The sequence below is a fragment of the Hemicordylus capensis genome, chromosome 2 (assembly GCF_027244095.1).
Source record: "Hemicordylus capensis ecotype Gifberg chromosome 2, rHemCap1.1.pri, whole genome shotgun sequence".
NCBI lineage: Eukaryota > Metazoa > Chordata > Lepidosauria > Squamata > Cordylidae > Hemicordylus > Hemicordylus capensis.
Window position 1 is genome coordinate 204,058,748 of NC_069658.1, and position 20,247 is coordinate 204,078,994.

Consider the following 20,247-nt stretch of genomic DNA (forward strand, 5'->3'; position numbering starts at 1 on the left):
ATCCCCTTTAGCTCCGCCCCCTCCCCCCCTCTTGTGAATTGCTTCCCCTTACTCATTTTGGCCGCCGCTTCGCTCTCCCCCTCCCTCCCTCCCTCCCGCCCGCCAAGATCTCCCTCAGCGGCTCATTCTGTGAGCTGGGATTGGCTGCTGGCCGGAGGAGATGGGGTGGCACGCGGCGGGCTGCAGGCGCTTGTGACCGGGTTAGAGGAGAGACGCTGCTGAGCGGGAGCCGCTCCGTCCCAGGGTGAGGTGGGGAAGCGAGCAGAGAAGCGCCCGGCCCGGCCGAGCGGAGACGGAACCACCTGCTCGCCTAGAGCCAGCCATGCCTGCGGGGAGCAACGAGCCCGACTGTCTCCTCAGCTACCAGGTAAGCAGCAGGGCAGGACCAGGGAAAGGGTCTCCCGGCTGGCGCTGCGCCAGGGCTTGCTTGCAGGCGGACGGACGGACGGACGGCGGCTCCCGCCCGGTGCTGCTGCCACTGCTGGGGCGTGCGCGGTCTCTCCTGCTGCCGCAATGTCACCTTCACGTGGGCTCAGCCCCAGGCGGGGGCGAGGCTCGGCCGGGGAGGCTGCTGCTGCTGCTGCTGGTGGCTGGTGCAGGCTGCTCGCAGTGGAAGAGAAGGATGCTCACTGCGGCAGAGCCATTTGCCAGGCACGGGAAGAAAGAGGGATGGGGCTGCATTGTGCACGCCTGTAGCGAAGGGTGTGTGGATTCTTGCTCGAATCTATTTCCCCTTGAGTAGAGTGTTTGGGGATGGATGCATGCACACCTTTGGGGACTTGGGGAGGGGAATCTACCCCTGCCCTCTCCAGAAGCAACGCACACACACCCCACCCAGCCCTGTCCCAGTATAGAAGGCAGCCCATAATTTCCAGATGGGATTCACCACAGTCCAGGGGAGACCTGCTTTCAATGGGAGCGACCGTGTTAAAATAGAAAGCGAGTCCTGCTGCAGGTTTTCACGACTTGCAACATCAAGCAGTCTTGGATTCAGTACGCCTCCTTGGGATCAAGAGATAACTAGCGTCATCTTCTGATCTTGGCTCTGGCTTCTGTTTTTCCCCTTGCAAGAGGGATGTGTGTGTGTGTGTGTGCGTGCGCGTCTCTCTCTCTCTCTGTGTTAGACAGCTGATATTTAGGATTCTGGTTTTAAGAGGTACAGAGACAGCCTCCATGGTGTGGGGAGGGGACTCACTTTCACTGCTCCCTTGGTCGTTGAAGTATAGGGCACCTATTTTGAAGTGTGTTTGGTGGGGGGATTGGTTAGCTAGAATCTGAAAACGGACTTTCCCTTTTGTAAGGCAGAACTGTTTCATCCAGACTGACTTTGTGGGTGATTGGGAGAGTAAAAGATATATTTTTTTGCAGTTGCAGTCTGCAGCCTACCTGTATACACTTACCTGTTGGGATTGATCTTGTGCCCACACAGGTGGCTGTATTGAATATGCCTTTGAGGAGTTTCTAATGCCTGAAAAGCAGCATCTCTGAGCCTTTGCAGCACTGACAGGCTATGTGTCTGCATGGAAAACATAAATCCCAGAAAAATGGAATGGTTTTTGTTCAGTGCTGAAATTAAAAGTCAAGAGTGACTGAAATGTGGAGTCGTCCCATATTTAATGAGAAGACACTTTTACATATCAGCCTTATATTTTGGCTAATTGTGTGCTAGATATGTACCCTGCTTTGCAACCTATAGGTCCTCAAAGCAGCTAATTATCATAGCATTTGTATGGCACATTCCAAATGTTTGCAGTACTTCACGTATGTGATCTCATTAATCCTCATGTCAGCCCTGTGAGGTAGGCCAGGTTCTCCCTGTATTGCAGAGAGTGGGGCTGAGACTAGCCAGTGACTTACTGAACACATGTTTGAGGTGAGTTTTTGAACTGGATTTTTCTCAACTCTCAACTTCATATGTGCCACTTAAAGTACTTTGAGCCTTTTTCCTGATGCTGGTGGATTTACAATCGCATTTCAAGTTTGCTGCATTTCTTTTGTCAGCTGTAAACAGATGCCGTCTATCCAAAGTGTATTTTTAGTCCTCTGTTCATCATTGTTTCCACAGAGCTATATATATTTGGGAATCATGGGCATCCACAGGACTCCCCCCCCCCCCGGGCGGGGGGAGGTATGCACAGATACCCACTTACCTAGTAAACCTCATTGAATTCAACAAGACTGGCTCAGTTTGGGAGGGGGCAACTGCCCCCTTCTCCTCCTTCCAGATGTCTATGTTGGGAATGGTTTTCTTAATGTTTTAACCTCTTCTTCTTGTACATAAATGTGTGTGGAAAGCCTTGTCAGTTTCACTAATGAAGAGTTCCTTCATGATGCCCCTTATTTGCTCTCCTGCACAACTGAGAGGTTTGAGAAAGCCCTGTCAGTTTTTCATCAGTGCTTGGTAATGTTTGCCTGGCCATCCTTTTCCCTGCTGCCATTCTTGCTGCTACTCCAAGAAGGCAAGGGGGAGTCCACTCCCCCGCCTTCAAAATGACATATATGTCCACCATTGCTGATGTGCATGGTAATACTTCAGTTTTAAAAGAAAACAAAAATGTGTTCCCCTGACTATGTCAGTTTCACTGAAGAGCAGTGAAATGCTGAATGCGGAGGAAATGGCAGTGGGACGGGGCTAAGCATATATCTGTGTACTGCAGGGCATAGTGGGCCAGCATCTTGAATAGGCAAGTGGGAAAGTGTCTTACCCTGCACTAGCTAGAAGGTGTGGCGTGGTGACATTTAACGTGGGAAAAGCATAACTTATAAATAGTGGTAATGCATATTGACTAAAGTAGGAGAACTTTCCCAAGTGTGGAAGTAAAGTTTATTTTTGTAAACCAGCTAGAGCCTTTGGAGTCAGGTGGTATATAAATTAAATAAAAATAAATATATAAATAAGTACTTTCAAATGCATGTGTGAGCTTGACCGCACCCACCATTTTGTGTCAATGTGAAAATTCTTTCAACAACAACAACAAAATTAATAAATAATAAATAATTAATAAGAATAATTTTATTATACTTATGCTTGCAAACAAAGGGCATTGTTCATACACAAAGCCTACATTGGCCTATAATATCAATGTAAACCTAGAAGGTACATTCAGTTTCTCTTCTGTATTTTCTCCTGCAACAACAACATTTACATGTGACACAAATAGCACGACAGAGGCTCAAATGCACTATCCAATGTCACATCTGAAAGTGGTCTTAGGGCTGAAGCATATGCTACATTTGTCACTGAAGAGCAACCTGTGGTATAATGCCTGGGGCTTTCTAAAATGTCAAAATGCCACTGTTTACTCTGCTTAATTAAGTTTTTGTACTGGCATTTAATGAACCATGTGATTTCCAGTTATTTCTTCCATCCTCACAATCACCTTACAAGGCAGGTCACCACAATTTCCAGTAAAGAGATTATTATTAATAGTAATAAGTTATATGCTGCTTTTCAACAAAGAAGTTCTCAAAGCCATTTATACAGAAAAAAATTACTGGTTGACATTCTGACATTTAGTCAGAATGTCAACCAGTAATTTTTTTCTGTATAAATGGCTTTGAGAACTTCTTTGTTGAAAAGCAGCATATAACTTATTACTATTAATAATAATCTCTTTACTGGAAATTGTGGTGACCTGCCTTGTAAGGTGATTTATTACTTGAGGATGTTCCACTGAAATTAAAAGGACAAGTTAGGCATCCCTAACATCCATTTAATTTCAGTGGGACTTCCTTGAGTAAATTTAGGATGCCAGACATAAAGAAAAGGATGGTTCTCTGTCCCTAAAGGGATCATAATCTAAAAGGATGGGGAGTGGTGGCTAGTGCCTCTCCCAAAGTGCTACAGATCCCACACAGCTTGCCAAGCCATATCATCACACCTTCCTTCCCATGGCTGCACCTGCCCAAAGCTACTGCTACCTGTTCCACCTCAGCTCTGCTCATGGAAGCCCCTCCTATTAGCAGTGATGGCAGGTATTGGGGCCCATCGGCACTCAGATCCTCCCTGAGTGGAGGAGGAGAGTATCTCAGCGGAGACCCCATCTCTCAGCGAAAGCCCCCTGGATCCAGTGGGCCCTGAGCAGCCAGAGCATGGCACCCTTCCTGCATGTGCTCCCTTGGAGGAACCCTGGCACTCTGGGGGTCTAGTGCCCCCCACTCGGACTCCTGTCCTGTCCCTGCAACATCCTTCCTCATGCCTGGGACCCCAGGAGGGGAGGTGACACCAAACCAGGGCTGAGTTCGCGCACTGGAAGCAAAGTGTTCCCCTGGCTGCTCTAGGCTTCCCTTTCAATAGGCTTAGTCGGGAGGAGGGAATGGCCAGTTCAGGTGCCTGCCTTCAATCAGGGCCAGCCTGAGCTCTGGGGAGGGGAGGGGAGGGGCTGTGGCTACTAACCCTTCAATTCAGAGGGCCTTGCTCCTTGCAGATAATTAAGAGGCCTGGGCAATTGCTATTCAGGTACTCACCAGTGCCCTGGTGATGCAGCCTGTCCCTGAACACTCACCCTTCCTTCTCCAGGTGGGTTCAGTGCACTGCGAGAAGCTGCCAACGAAAATAATTATTTCTCCAAGGCTACCCAATGACCCCTCAGCAAAGGTCTGAACCCAGAGCTCTTCAAGGGCTGTTCTGGTCTTTGAGATTATCATCTCTTCACTGGATATGCCTATCTGTGTACATTTCATTTTTTGTTTAAATTTTATTTATATACCACCTGACTCCAAAGGCTCTAGGTAGTTCACAAAAATAAACACAATAAAAGCACAATAAAACTATTAAAAACAGCAATTAAAAACATTCGAAGATTACTAAAAGCCTGGCTGAAAAAAGTATCTTAAGGGCTCCTTTGAAGGCTGGCAAAGTTGTTAAACCACGAATGCCTAGAGGGAGCGCATTCCACAGCCTAGGAGGGACTACAGAGAAGGCCCGTTCCTGAATTGCCACCAGACGACCTGGCAGCATACAGAGATGGGCCCCTTTCATGATCTCAATGTGCGGGAGGGATCATGCAGAAGAAGGCGCTCTCCTAGGTAACCTGGTCCTAAGCCATTTAGGGCTTTAAAGGTAATCACTAGCACTTTGCATTTTGCCTGGAAACCTATTGGTAACCAATGCAATTGCTTTTAAACAGACACAATATGGTCTCTCTGAGACACCCTGGAGACCAATCTAGCCGCTGCATTTTTAACCAATGAAGTTTCCGAACTACATACAAAGGCAACCCCACATAAAGCGCATTGCAGTAGTCAAGCCTAGAGATTACCAGATAGTGCACCACAGTTCTGAGATCACTATCTTCAAGGAACAGACGCAACTGTCGTATCAACTTAAGTTGATAAAAAGCACTCTTGGCCATAGCCTCAACCTGAGAAACCAGCGTGAGGCCTGGGTTCATAAGCCCTCCCAAGCTGCATACCTGTTCCTTCAGGGGAAGAGCAACCCCATCCAGAACAGGAAGATCTATTGTGTACCTCAAAGTATGTCCCCTTACCATGAGTTTCTTTGTCTTGCTTGGATTCAGCTTCAATTTATTATCCCTCATCCAGTTCATTATTGCATTTAGAGGGGTTATGCCATTTCCTGATGATGATGTCATGGAAAAATAGATTTGGGTGTCATCGGCATATTGATAACACCCTGCTCCAAATCTCCTGATGATCTCATCCAACGGTTTCATGTGCATGTTAAAAAGCATCGGAAATAGGATGGAGCCCTGAGGGACACATTCAATAGCTCTTGTTTCAGAGAGCAACTATCTCCGAGTGACACCATCTGGAATCTACCGGAGAGATAGGAATGGAACCACTGCAAAGCAGTGCGAACTGTTCCCAAATCCCCCAGTTGATCCAGAAGGATACCATGGTTGACAGTATCGAAAGCCGCAGAAAGGTCCAAAAATACCAACAGAGTCACACTCCTTCTGTCCATTCCATAGTAGAGATCATCCATCATGCTGACTAAGGTTGTCTTCACCCCTTAGCCTGTTCTAAAGCCAGTTTGAAATGGATCTAGATAATCATTATCTTCCAAAACTGCTGGAATTGATCAGTCACCACCTTCTCAGTTTTCTTGCCCACCCAAGAGAGGTTGGAGACTGGCCTATAATTATCCATCACTGAGGGCTCTAGGGCAGCCTTCTTAAGCAAAGGTCTCAAAATTGCTTCCTTCAAACATGGAGGCAGCCTGCCCTCCCTCAGCTAGGCATTTATGATGTCAACTATGCCATCTCTAACAGACTCCCTGCTATATGTTATAAGCCATGTTGGGCATCTGTCCAAAGGACAAGTGGTAGGCCAAACACTGGAGCTTGTCCACATCCTCAGGAGTCACAAATTGAAACTCATCCATTTGAATTGAGCCCGAGGAGTTACTGGACAGAGGACTTACTCTCCTCCTTGCTATAACCGTGGAGTCCAAGTCAGCTTCAATGCGAGAGATTTTATCCACTAAAAAGTTGTTAAAAGCATCACAGCAGGAGAATGAGAAGTCAAGATCTAAATTCAGAGAGAACCTGAGTCAATCCCCTTACAACTCTGAACAACTCCACTGGATATGAACTTGTGGACACAATACGTGCAGAAGAGAATCGCTTCTTTGCTGCATGTATTGCTACAGAATAAGCCTTCAAATGGGTTTTGTGCCGTGTCTTAGCGGATTTGACTCTTCCTCCACTTATGCTCTAGTCTTCTCCCTTGCCGCTTCAGTTCCTGTAGCTGTTAAGTTTACCATGGAACCAGTTTCGAAGCAGAACAGAGAAGGCGTTTAGGGGCAACAGTGTCTAAAGTCCTGGTAAGCTCCCTATTCTAAGTCTTCACCAGGGCATCAACAGAATCACCAGCAGAACCAATTCTTATGGTTCTTTTGGCAATTTAAAAAAAACTTCTGAAAATACATCTCTTCAGCCAAGCTTTCTCAGCTTTTTAAAACTTGTTTTTAAATTGTTCTGACTATTTAATTGTTGTTTTATGATGTTTTTAATTGTTAATCATTGTTTTATGCCTTTATAATTTTTTTTACATTATTAACTGATTTTAATGGTGTTTTAATGTAAACTGCCCTGAGCCTTTTGGAAGGGCGGTATAAAAGTTTTAATAATAAAATAATAAATAAATAATAAATAAAACCCTCCAAGGCCTCTTAGAATCCTATAGGATCCAACAGCCTCCTTGGGTGGACCATCCTAATAGATCCTGCACCCCTGAAGAGGTGGGTTGTAGCCATGAAACCAACCTTAACCAGATGGTGGTCTGTCCATGACAATGGAGACACTCGAGGATGGAACACCACCCTGATCTGAGCAAAAGACCAAATTGAGAGTGTTACCAGCAGTGTGTGTTGCCTCACTGCTTTATCTTTATTACGTTGCTGCTTTATCGATCAGGCTTCTGATGCTTTCTCTTAAAATGATGAGGAGGCAATACTGAGTCATTTCAGTAATAAAGACACAGAAGGCACCACTGTGCTAAGACACTGCATAAACAAGGAAGTGGAATTATTGGGTCCAGGGTTATCTGGAAGGGAGGTTGGGGGCTGGAAATAAAAATAACAGAATGATTAAATGGTCTGTGCAAGGTCATGCATTGAATAGATGGATAAGCCAGAATTTCCACCGGTGTCTCCTAGGTTTCAGCACAAAAACCTCCAGTCTTGATGATAGAGAGATCAATTGAATAAGCTAAGTTCCTTCAACTGCTGTGTGAAAAGGAGCAAACAGAGTAATCCTATAGGGTAGTTATGTCTATATTACCGCTACATTGGTGTAATGTAATTGGGTGTAATGTAGTTGGGATCCTATACTTTCCCAACACAAGACAGGAGGAGAAAACAAAAGCAGTAAACCCCAGAGAGACATAACTCTGCTAGCCACTCCCCTAATCAGGGATATAGATCCCCTTTCCCAAGCTTTTGGGGAATTATCTCCTCATTTTGCTGAACTCTCTCCTGCCAACCTAATAACCCATATCCCCCCCCATCTCACCACCAAATTAAATGAGTCGCTCCCCAGGCTTTCCATCTGCCTCCACTCCTGCCCCCAGTGAACTTGGAATACCACCAGCAAGAAACAATCACAGGGCAGCATGTAGAAAATGTTCCCATGTGGGCCAGACCAAAATATGTATAGCGTACTGGGATCTAAATGTGTCACCAAAAAGCCAAAAAGATCCCTCATAAAATAAGCAGTAGAGAGAGAAAGACCACAATAAGATAGAAATTACTATATTGTGAAATATATACAATATGAATCAATTTATATATGGCTTTCCAACAAAAGTTCTCAAAGTGGTTTATATAGAAAAAGAAATAATAAATATGCAAGATGGTCCCATGTCCCAAAAGGGCTCACAGTCAAAAATGCTGTTAGGGAGACATCCCTGTGACATCAGCATGCTGACATGGAGATGTCCTTGCAACATCACCCCAAGCCCACCCATGTCCACAGTGATATCACCACACCTTCCACGGCTGTTGCCGCCCCTGTTGCAGGCAGGAAGTTGTCAGAAACAGATGTGCCAGGAGTCCCAGCACACCACTGACTCCATTAATGCCATGTACACACACTGCTGGTAGACACCTTTTTGAATCCATAAAACAAAAAGTAGGAGGACAGCCCCTGCGGAAGGGGGAACAAACACCAGAGCCCTCACAAGGATTCAAATCTCCCTCTGGGGAGCAATATCCATATGTAGGAAATGACTGTTTTGCCAGGGGAGGAGCTGGGACAAGTAACCAGTGGAACCTCAACTGCACTCGGGCAGGGGAAGATACTGGTAGCTGGTAGCTCACTGTGCAGAGGCCTAGGATGGAAAACAGGTTGCCCAGCCAAATTCACCTTTTCCATGACTGGTCAGCAAAACCTGTATCAGCAGCAAAAGAGGAAAAGCAGGCAGGTTTAAAACCCAGTAATGCACATACCACAAGGCAGGTCTCTCACCACCCCACCACAGCAGGAGGCAGGGGCAAGATGCATCATGGAACTTTTGCTGTTCCAGCCCCCCAACTGTATACCGTAGAACAGGGGTGGGGAACCTTGGCCCTCCAGCTGTTTTTGAACTACAACTCCCACCATCCCCAGCCACTGGGGATGGTGGGAATTGTAGTTCAAAAACAGCTGGAGGGCCAAGGTTTCCCATCCCTGCCCTAGAAACACAGAGCCCTAGCTCGCTGGAACAGCACGGTTCTCCCATTCAAGAGGTCACAGGCTCAACCCCCTTCTGGAGAAGGCTGGGAGGAATCTCCACAAACAGGCACACCTAGAACCATAGAATTTTGGAGCTGGAAGGGATCTTGGAGGTCTTCCAGTCCAACCCCCTGCTGTAAGAGACTGGGTCTGAACCAATCAGAAGGAGCACTGATTAAGTCAGTTGCATGACAGGGTTGCCTTCTTCACAAGTTGTCCCAGCTAACTACCCCCTTTGCTCATTAGCTTGATTGCCTGGATGTCCAGCAGTCCTTATTATCTGCCCCCTCCCCGACTAACTTCCTCATTCACAGCAGCAACAGTGAGCTGGCTGCTTCTGGTCCCAAAGGCTGGGGTTTGGTAGCAGAAATGTCCCTGCTGCCTCCCCTTCAGAGTCCCATCCTGAGACCAGATGAAGTAAGAAACAGTTAGGCTGGGGGGGATGAGATCCCTGTCTGCTATCCTCTGATATCACAGTAACAACAGCTATGACGGGGCGTAACTAGGGGAAAGGGGGCCCATGTTCATACCTCTCTCTGGCGGCTCCCCAGAGTGAGGGACATAATGAAGAAAATAGGGAGAGGTGGAACTGGAGGGCCCTCAGGAGCTGGGGGCCCGTGTTCTTTGAACCCTTTCGCTCAGTTATACAGGTGAAACTCGGAAAATTAGAATATCTTGCAAAAGTCCATTAATTTCAGTAATGCAAATTAAAAGGTGAAACTGATATATGAGACAGATGCATTACATGCAAAGCGAGATAAGTCAAGCCTTAATTTGTTATAATTGTGATGATCATGGCGTACAGCTCATGAAAACCCCAAATCCACAATATGAGAAAATTAGAATATTACATGGAACCAAGAAGACAAGGATTGTAGAATAGAACAATATCGGACCTCTGAAAAGTATACAGTGTACTGTGCTTGATTGGCCAGCAAACTCGCCTGACCTGACCCCATAGAGAATCTATGGGGCATTGCCAAGAGAAGGATGAGAGACATGAGACCAAACAATGCAGAAGAGCTGAAGGCCGCTATTGAAGCATCCTGGTCTTCCATAATACTTCATCAGTGCCACAGGCTGATAGCATCCATGCCACGCCGCATTGAGGCAGTAATTGCTGCAAAAGGGGCCCAAACCAAGTACTGAATACATATGCATGCTTATACTTATATACATGCTTATATACATACATATGCATGCTTATACTTATATACATGCTTATACTGGGATTGTGGATTTGGGGTTTTCATGAGCTGTACACCGTGATCATCACAATTATCACAAATTAAGGCTTGACTTTTCTCGCTTTGCATGTAATGCGTCTGTCTCATATATCAGTTTCACCTTTTAATTTGCATTACTGAAATTAATGGACTTTTGCACGATATTCTAATTTTCCGAGTTTCACCTGTAGCTACGCCCCTGAGTTATGACAAAGAGAAAGCTTGTATTGAACAGCATTGGAGATGGAGGAACATCTGAAAGAAAGACACACAAGTGGAGATGTCCACCATTTCTCCCTATCAGGGCTCCAATGCCTGGGCTGGCAGAATTTGTGCCAGAGGTCAGCATAGTGTTGCACCAGCATAGCTGCATTATTGTAGAAGAGACAGCAGAGGCATATCTCACATTCTGCCAGTGTTAAAGGGGCTTCCACCAGATCCCATGCTACTCAAGCTACTCAACAGAATAAAAACAATTAAAACCAGTTAACAATTAAAATTAAAACTATAAAACCAGAATAAAACAAATTAAACATTCAAACGGTTAAGAACCCTGGAAAACCAGGGCAAACATTTAAAATAATTTAGAACAGTTTATAACAATTTAAAATATATATCAGCTTCAGTCTAAAAAGTGGAAGTTGGAAGGAGAAGAGTCTGATGGCTGGCAGGGAAAATGATGATGGAAAAGTCCCAATTTCCTACCCACCCCAGCACATCAACATTATTGATCTGGCAGGACTCAACTGCCATTTCAAAATACCAGCACGCACACAATATACCTGTAAATAGCATCATCAAAATCTTTGCAGCACAACATGCACCAGTTGGTGGCTGTGCAAGCAGTGTGGGTGTTAATGGACTCCCATGAGGAAAACCAGCCTTCATTTAGCAACAGCATCAGTGCATCCCTTATGTTTACTGTTGAAAGAGAATACTTTATTTTATTTATTATTTATTTATTCAATTTATATACCGCCCTTCCTAACGTGGCTCAGGCCAGTTTACATTAAAATCAAAAACACATAATAAAACAGTTAAAATAAAACACACACACACATTTGAACTAGATTAAAATCAAAATTAAAACAATATATCATTAAAAGCCAGGCTGAAAAGATGGGCCTTTAAAACTCTCCAGAAGGCCTCCAAGGAAGATAATCCTCTTGTACCCACAGGGAGTGCAACCTAGGGGCAACAATTGAGAAGGCCCATCCCAGGTTGCCACCATATGAACTGGTAACACCTGAAGTCGGACCCCTCCTCATGGTCTTCATGAGTGGTAGAAAACTTGTAGAGAAAGGCACTCTCTCAGGTAACCGAGACGTAATCCATTCAGGGTAATAACCAACACTTTGTGCTGGTTAATGTCGGCCTCTGTGCAGTGGCAGAGCAGTGCAAAATATTTGGCTTCAAGTATTCAGAGCCAAAGCATTGCACAGGCTCAGTGGATATAGGCACATAATAAATATTTTTTGATTTTGTAATGTATATTTTAAATTTTTATGAAATAATTTTAAAAGATGTACCAAATGGCTTTCCCACCACTCTCCAATAAGCAATTGCTGTCTTTAGCCACACACTTAGAATTAAGGGGCAATGCTTCTTACCTGAACTCCCTATGCGGGTCTGGCCCTGACACTTCTCTTTTTAAAAATTAAGCACTAACCCCACCTCCTTTGAGAGGCACCTGAGTGATCACCTGGCTGGCCCATCCCTTAGGCTGGCCCTGCCTTAAGTTTCCGGACAAAAATACAAGGTGTTAATTATAACCTATAAAGTCCTAAACAACTTCGGCCCTGGGTATTTTAAGAGAATGTCTTTGCTATAAACCCCACCGCCCACTGAGCTCATCAGGGGAGGTCCATCTGCAGTTGCCACCAGCTTGTCTGGTGGCTCCTCAGGGACAGGCCTTCTCCATTGCTGCCCCAAGGCTTTGGAATGTGCTCCCTACTGAAATAAGAGCCTCCCCATCTCTGGCAATTTTTAAAAGGTCAGTCAAGACACATTTGTTCACTCAGGATTTTAATTAGATACTGAGGCTATTCACACGTGCATGCAAAACCGGGCTAAGGGAGCCCAGCCTGGTGTTGCACACACACGTGTGAACCGTCGGGATCGGGCCCGATCCTGGCAGCACCATGGTGGCAAGCCTACCTATGAAGCCTCGCTTTAAAAAGAGGTTAAGGGAGTGAGTGCTCCCTTAACCTCGCTTTTGCGATCAGCTGTGGCTGCAAACAGCCACGGCTAGCAGACTTGGGAAGGGGAGGGGGTATCCCCATAATGCACCACACACTTGTGTGGTGCATTGTTGGCGCTCTGGGGGGTGGGGCAATGCATCCCGGCACCCCGACCCTCGGAGCAACTGGCAGCAGCCAGTAATAGTCTGGGCGGGCAATCTGCCTGCCCAGAGGCAAGGATCTGCTCATCTGCAGGGGAGGTAAGCTTTTCGAGGCTTCCTCCCCATACCCCATCGGAGCCCTTTCTCTGCTCGTGAGAAAGGGCCCACTGTTTTAATAGTTTTTAACTTAAATTTTAAATTATTGTAATGTTCTAAGCTTTTTATTTTGTTGTAATTTGTATTTTTTTTGGTAAACTGCTCAGAGACATATGTCAAATTTATTTATTTATTTATTTATTTATTCATTCATTCATTCATTCATTCATTCATTTATTTATGGCAAATTCTGTGAGCAGTAATTTCCTCATCCTTTCCAAGGGAGACCTGCCAGTCCACTTCTCTCATGGCGTTTTGCTAGAGAGTAAATACATTTTGAAATTTAAAAGCATTTTTAAGTTGACATGACTGGTGTTCTTTTAATTTGTGTTGGCTTCTCATAATTGACATTTTTATTGCTGCTTTTCTCCCTTCTCACATTTCACTGATAACTGAGGCAGGTTTGACTGGGACATGAAGGAGAGCCTTTACTGTGGGCACATCCAGACTCTGGAATTCCCTCCTTTGGGAGGCTTGCCTGCCCCCCTCCCTGTTGACAAGTGGTCACTGTGCTAAGACATTCATATTTTGGCAGAGTAGCTAAGTGGCTTCCAATCTCTTCGGTTTTAAGCTTTTAAAAACTTTTTTGAATTGCTTGTTATTGTTTTGTTGTCATGGTTTTTATTCTGCTTGTGAGCCACTTGGGTACTTATTTACAATAACAGAAAGGTGGGATATCATTTTTCTAACATTTTGTTTTTTGTTTTGTAACATTTTGTTTGATTTTTGTTTTTAGTGTGCTTTTTGTTTGATTTTATGTTATATAAATTGATGGCTTTATATTGGAATTATTTGTAAGGCACATTGAACATTTCATAAAAAACACTTCATAAACAAATAAATCCCCAGGGTGTCCTCCTGACAGATTTCTGCTTCTTCATCTTTTATAAGTATCCGTATCCCACATCACACTACTCACACAGGAGAGTAGTTATTTTGCACAAACCAGGGCCAATTCATAATGTATGAATCGGCTTTTAGGAACTTAGGTTAGCCTTGCAATATAACTAGAACACATTTAGGAACAAAGCACTTAGGGGGCAATGAAAAAAGCTCTCTTCCAATTCCAATTCTGCTCTTTGCTCCAGGCAATGTTCCCATTGTTCCCCTCCTGTCTGCCTTCTCAAGCCATGCTGCTTCCTCCTGGCTTTCCATTTGTAAGGATTTTGTTATAACACTGGCGGCAGGAACTCTACTCAACTTCAGTGAACAAAGCTGTGGGTTGGTTAGTTTGTTTTTCGTGGGAAGCTTGATCCTCATCTAAATTTATGTGTAGGGTTTTGTTTTGTTTTTAAGTTTTCAATACAACACTTAGAAGTAGCTTATAATTATTTATTAGTTACATAGGTGACCTCAAGGCAGTGTATACATAGCATTCCCAGGTAGAATCCCATCCAGGCACTAAGCAGACTTAATTTCAGCAAATGTTTTGCATATGTGCTTTATAGCTGCTAAAGACTGTTTTAAGTAGTCTTAACTTGGTTTAATGAAAATGTGTTAATTAATTAATTAATTAATTAATACAATTTATGTATTATCTGCCCCATTAAAAATTGTTCTTTGGGCGGCTTACAACACAACATTAAAAACATGAGAGAAAAACACACAAAATATCAAATCATCACAGACCAAAAAAGGGAGAGAAAGAAAATACAAAATTCAATATAAAACAATTTAAAAGGCATTTTTTAAAAAATTGGTTAAAATCAGCCCAAAATTTAAAAGGTCTGAGTGAATCCCTCCCTTTTCTGATTCAGAAACAATTCCAATTTTCTTCTTTTTCTTTCCTTCCCTTTTCTTTCTGACACCCCCGCCCCCCACTTTACAAGATCCCTACTGGGACAAACTTCTAAAATCGCAAAACATAAAAGACTACTACACAGAAGACAACAATGTGTTTTCAAACTTTGCCTTACTAAATAACCGTAAGGCTCACGCACATGATTAGGAATGGGGTAGGACAACTGCCTGACCTTGGTTCAGGAGCTGTGTGCATTCATGTTTTGTGATCATGCACAAGGGAAAAAGGAATAATGGAGGGGGAGGAAGTGATAATGTGGGAGAGAGGAGCTACGTTGGAGGACATCTTCCTGCCCAGCCCTCATAAACAGCACTTTACTGAGGGAGGAGGAAACCATATCCATCTCCTCTCTCCCCAACAATCTCTTCCTCCCCCTCTGACCTTGCTTTCCCCCCTTGCACATGGTCACAAAATGGGAGTGTGCACAGCTCCTGAACTAGGGTAGGGCACTTGTCCAACCTTATTTTTCTAATTGTGTGAATGAGCCTATAAGACTCAAAGGAGTCTTATTGAAATTTAAAAGGATAAGTTAAGTATTGCTGAACTTGTCCTTTTAATGTCAATGGAACTATTTTTAGTAACTTTCAATGTCAATTGAACTATTTTGAGTAACTTTCCTCAATATGTCACCCACCACTGGTACTAAAAAGTTGTGAGCATCTTTGGTGTTCACTCTTAATCCAGACTTTTTGTCCACTTTGTCTGCAAAATGCTAAATTATCAGTGCTTCCACCTTTTTGCTTTTATACTTGAGGGGTCTTAAAAGTCAAACAGACTGGTTTGAAAATTGTTTTTCCACAGTTTCTATAGCACTCTGTTTAATGGCACAGAACTGTAATCTTTCAAAAGGCATATGCTGGTATGATCCCAAAGATGTAATTAAACTTTTGCAATGTGCCATAAGCAGCCCATTAACTCTGCTTAATAATAGCAATCATGTGTCAGAGGGGTAACTGTCTGAACGTCGGGGGGTGGGGGGTTGTATTGAAGAACCAAAGTCATAATCTGGATATTCATACTCAAAATCACATGCAGCCCAACCCATGTCAACTCAGAAGTAAGCCCTACTATGCTCAGTGGGGTTCACAGCTAGATAAGTGAACAGAGGGTTGCAGCCTTGGGAGGGATTACTCATTCCCTTAATATAGATATAAAGTAAAGGTGAAGTGTGCCATCGAGTCGGTGTCGGCTCCTGGAGACCACAGAGCCCTGTGGTTGTCTTTGGTAGAATACAGGAGGGGTTTACCATTGCCTCCAGTATGAGATGATGCCTTTCAGCATCTTCCTATATTGCTGCTGCCCGATATAGCTGTTTCCCATAGTCTGGGAAGCATACCAGTGGGGATTCGAATTGGCAACCTCTGGCTTGGTAGACAAGCCATTTCCTCGCTGCGCCATTAGTAGGGATGCAATATAGATATACCACACTTGTATTTGTACTCACAGTGGCTGAAGTGTGGTAAAGGAGTGGATTTCTTTCATCAGTGTAAGCTTGGGAGTAGAGTCACCGATAACTATGACTGAATACAAAGTTGAGGGATATGGCAATTTGCTTGGGAGGTTATGGACTGCAATGTGTTGTCTTCCCACGGTTCCATCCCACTGCTTTTCGGATCCACCCGGACGTCCCTGGAGCAGGTAGAGCAGTACTGGCTGACCACGCTACGCATACTTCCTAGGCATTGGAAACACTGCCCAGTGGCTGGCTCTGCGAAGATCTGGACAGTACAGTGCAGTCTCCTCATGACTTGCTGATCTTCAGAGCTTATAGGGCAGGGTGTCAAAGTGCAGCCTTTGAGCTGTTGTTGGCTTGCAGCTCCCATCATCCACAGTCACAGCAGCCAGTAGCCAAGGATGATGGGAGTTGTAGGCCAACAGTAGCTGGAGAGCCACAATTTGACACCCCTATAGGAAGAAGGCAATGATCTGGAAAGCCACATTGTGCAAGCTGCTGGTCTTGCTCCAGGATTCTTGGCTGACAGTCTCTAGCACCTTATTGCCCGCTTCATCATTCATAATTACACATATGTATGGAGACTTATAAAAGCACTCCCTAATTACCAGAGAGGAGTGTCTATTAACATGATTTATTTATAAAGATATCTGTCATACAGAATACATAGCTAGCCTATGATCATCAGTATGAAGCACGGAAACATGAAGGGAGATGACTAATCAAGGGAACCGAAACCCTGGGAATTTAGTTGTTTTTCATGTTTTTAATGCTATTAAGAGCTAAAAAGCAACCCAATCCAGTTTGTCTCAAGTCTGTCTCTCATCAATGTTGTTTGCATCTTACTGTTTTTTGTTTTTTTTTTAAAAATAGAGCCTCACTATCACTCTGGCCTCTCTTCAACACAATAAATGCTCTACCTGCTTCCTGCAGTTGAATCCACTTCATACTATTATGAATATTTTAATGTGGAATAAGGATGGCATATTGACATTGTGCTTAGGGGAAATGCTTGCTCACCCTGTTTGAGCCCTTGCACATTCTGTGTTACATCATATTAGACGATGACTGTTAATATCATTTCCTGGAAAGTGAAAGGGTTGCACAACCCTTACAACACGTACAAGCAAGTATCATGTAATCTGAAGCAACTAAAGACAGATGTCACCTTTTTGCAAGACTATCATCTTCTCTTCTCCAAAGACAATAAGCTCTGTAAAAACTGGGCAGGTGAAGTGCTTGCCCACAGCACTTCCAAAAAACCCAAAAGGAGTAGTTACCTTGATTCAGATGGGCTAGCCAGGCAAGCTAGCCACTTCCATTACCAATTCTAAGAAATGAGTGAAAGTTAAAGTAACCTCTTTGGAAGTAATAAATGGCACTTAGTGCACCACTAAAAAGAATCTCTAGCTTTGCTAATATAAAGACTGCCATTTTTTCTTTTCCTTCTGTTCCCTGCTTTACAAAGGCCTGTGTGTTTCAGTTAGCACTGGGAATGCTAGACTTTTGCTGGACTTCGTAGTTTTTGCTGGACTTCAACTTTTGCTGGACTTTATAGTTTCTAAACATGGGGGAACAGTCATTAATGTATCTTCTTCGTCCTAGAAGCCCTGGGTGCAGCCTGAAAATGAGATCAGTGTCTAACACCTACGGGAGCTGGTCAATATGATTCGCCTTAACTCTTCCTGTACTCTGTCTTAAGGCTGTCACAAAAAATCCTGCAGACATTTAGGGCTATTACACCGTCTTCAGTTACACACACACACACACACACACACACACCCTTTCCCCCCTTTGCTTGATATCCAATCTGATGGAGAATTCTGAAGAACTTGAAAGCTTGCTTAACATTTTGTATCATTTTGGTCATTTGTAATAAAGGTATTACAAGAATTATGAGTTTTTGATCCATTTTAATGGGACAGTGGGGAATTTCTGTCAGAACAATTAAATTGTTTATCTGACCTGAGGCTGTGTTCACTGCAGCAAAACCTCTAAATCAGAATATACTGCACACCTCAAGGACTACACAGAAGGAGTGTGAGAAAATCTCTGGAATTTCCCAGTAGTAGCACATTTCTGGCCTGGTGTCTGTATTCATGGTAACTTTGTTTTAGAAGCATCACCTATGCATATGCTCTAATTAACCTGTTCTAGCCAGGGCAGTCCCAATTTCCAAAGGGAAAGCCCTATGCTTCCCGCCCCTGGGATTTCAAAACAGCAGTGCTCCCATTTGATCTTCATGCCCTTGGCAGCTGCCTAATAATGTCAACCCTTGCTTCCAGTCCTCTTTGTCATGATGGAACATTCGCCTCATTCCTAATCCATGCAATTACAATACAAGAGATTAGGCTGATTCTTACAATCCTAATTAGGGTAGGAGGAGTGCACAGCCAGGATAGGAGAGCCAGGCATGTTCCCTGTTGGTGGTCATGTAAACCACCAACATGAGGGAACAGAAGCGAGGAGAAGATACGGGAGCATGGATTGTGTTAGCCTGTCTCCTGACCTTGGCCTGGCGACAGGGGCGTAGCTACAATTGAGTGGATGGGTTCAAAGAATCCGGGGCCCCCGTCTTCTGAGGGGCCCCCAGGTCCACCCCTCCCTATTTTCTTCATTATCTCCCTCACTCTTGGGCCTCCGGGGAGACGGGCAAACACAGGCCCCTCTCCCCTGGCTACACACCTACCTGGAGATATCTCATAGCCTCCTCAGCCACCCACCACCCTCCAGCACAGCATGGATACCTCGGAGGTCGGTCTGCGTAGCTGTGCTCTGCTGCTTTGCCCTTTCATCTTCCTGAGTGCTTGGCAACTCTTTCCATCTGTGAGCACTAATTTTCATCTGCCCCAGCTTGGAGCCTCCTGTGAGAGAGTTTTGGGGAACCTATCAAACAGGCAGATCAAAATAGTCTCTCGAGTTCTGACCCCGCACAATAAGTACCTCTGTTTTATTGTGTCTCAGTTTATTCTCAGTTTATTCTCAGTCTCAGTTTATTCTCCCTCATACAGCCCATTACTGCTTCAGCCAGGCATTTAGGGAGGTTATGCCATCTCCTGAAGATTTTGACATGGAGAAGTAGATCTGGGTGTCATCAGCGTTCTGGTAACACCCAGCACCAAATCCCCTGATGATCTCTCCCAGCGGTTTCCTGTAGATGTTAAAAAGCATTGGAGACCGTATGGAACCCTGAGGGACGCCATACATAAGCTCAGATTTTGAAGAGCAACAGTCTCCAATTAACACTGTCTGGAATCTGTCTGAGAGGTAGGAGCGGAACCACTGTAAGACGGGCTTCTTTAGAAGAGGTCTAATCATTGCCTCCTTAAGACAAGGAGGCATCCTGCCCTCCCTCAGAGAAGCATCTATGATTTCCACCAGGCCGTCTACAACAGCCTCCCTGCTAGATCAAACAAGCCATGTTGGACAAGGGTCAAGAGGACAAGTGGTAGGCCTCATCGCTCCAAGCAGCTTGTCCACATCCTCAGGAGTTTTAAACAGCTTTATAAACTTTTTTTAAAAAATCATTAAAAGTCAACAATATCCTTGAATGTCTACATCCTTCATGCTATCATCGTGTGATCATCGTGTGATAGCATTAAGTGCTTAATTCAATTTAACACCATGTCACATTTCAGAATGTTTTGCCCAGCCATTTGGGAGTAATTAATCTTTTGAAGTGTCCCATTGAACCCTATGGGGAAATTAATTGATGGGGGGCATGTTCAATTCTTGCACATAGGCCCCCTTCAGAGCTTGCTACACAACTGACCCTTGGCAAAATGCTGGGGAGAGAATTAGTGAGCGCCCATCCTATCTAGCTCCCATCTCCCATTTAATCACTCTCTCCCCTCCTCCTACCTTGTTGCTTGGGTTTATAAGACTGCCAGCTGGGAGTGTGCTCAGCTCTCCTACCCTGGCCGGGGGCTTCTTCCATCCTGATTAAGATCGTGAGAATGGGCCCATTGTGTCCTTCACATCATGTGTTTATTGCCACTGTCAGGGATCAGTGTGTGTGTGTGTGTGTGGGGGGACTTCTCATTTTAAGTTGCTTTTCTAGTGTTCTTCCCCCAAATACCACCACCCAGTTAGAG

General features: G+C 44.5%; 1 protein-coding gene across 2 annotated transcripts in view; it reads left to right on the forward strand.

The window, feature by feature from the left end:
- The first annotated feature begins 85 nt into the window (after positions 1 to 85).
- The window catches only part of SLC4A8 (solute carrier family 4 member 8), a 157,285-nt gene continuing 137,123 nt past the window's right edge, over positions 86 to 20,247 (forward strand). For both annotated transcript variants that reach the window (XM_053294000.1, XM_053293997.1), the window contains exon 1: positions 86 to 367. Coding sequence is in view for 1 of the 2 variants with exons in the window: in XM_053293997.1 (XP_053149972.1) it covers positions 323 to 367 (45 nt within the window). In the remaining variant the exon portion in view is untranslated. The remainder of the gene's footprint in view (positions 368 to 20,247) is intronic.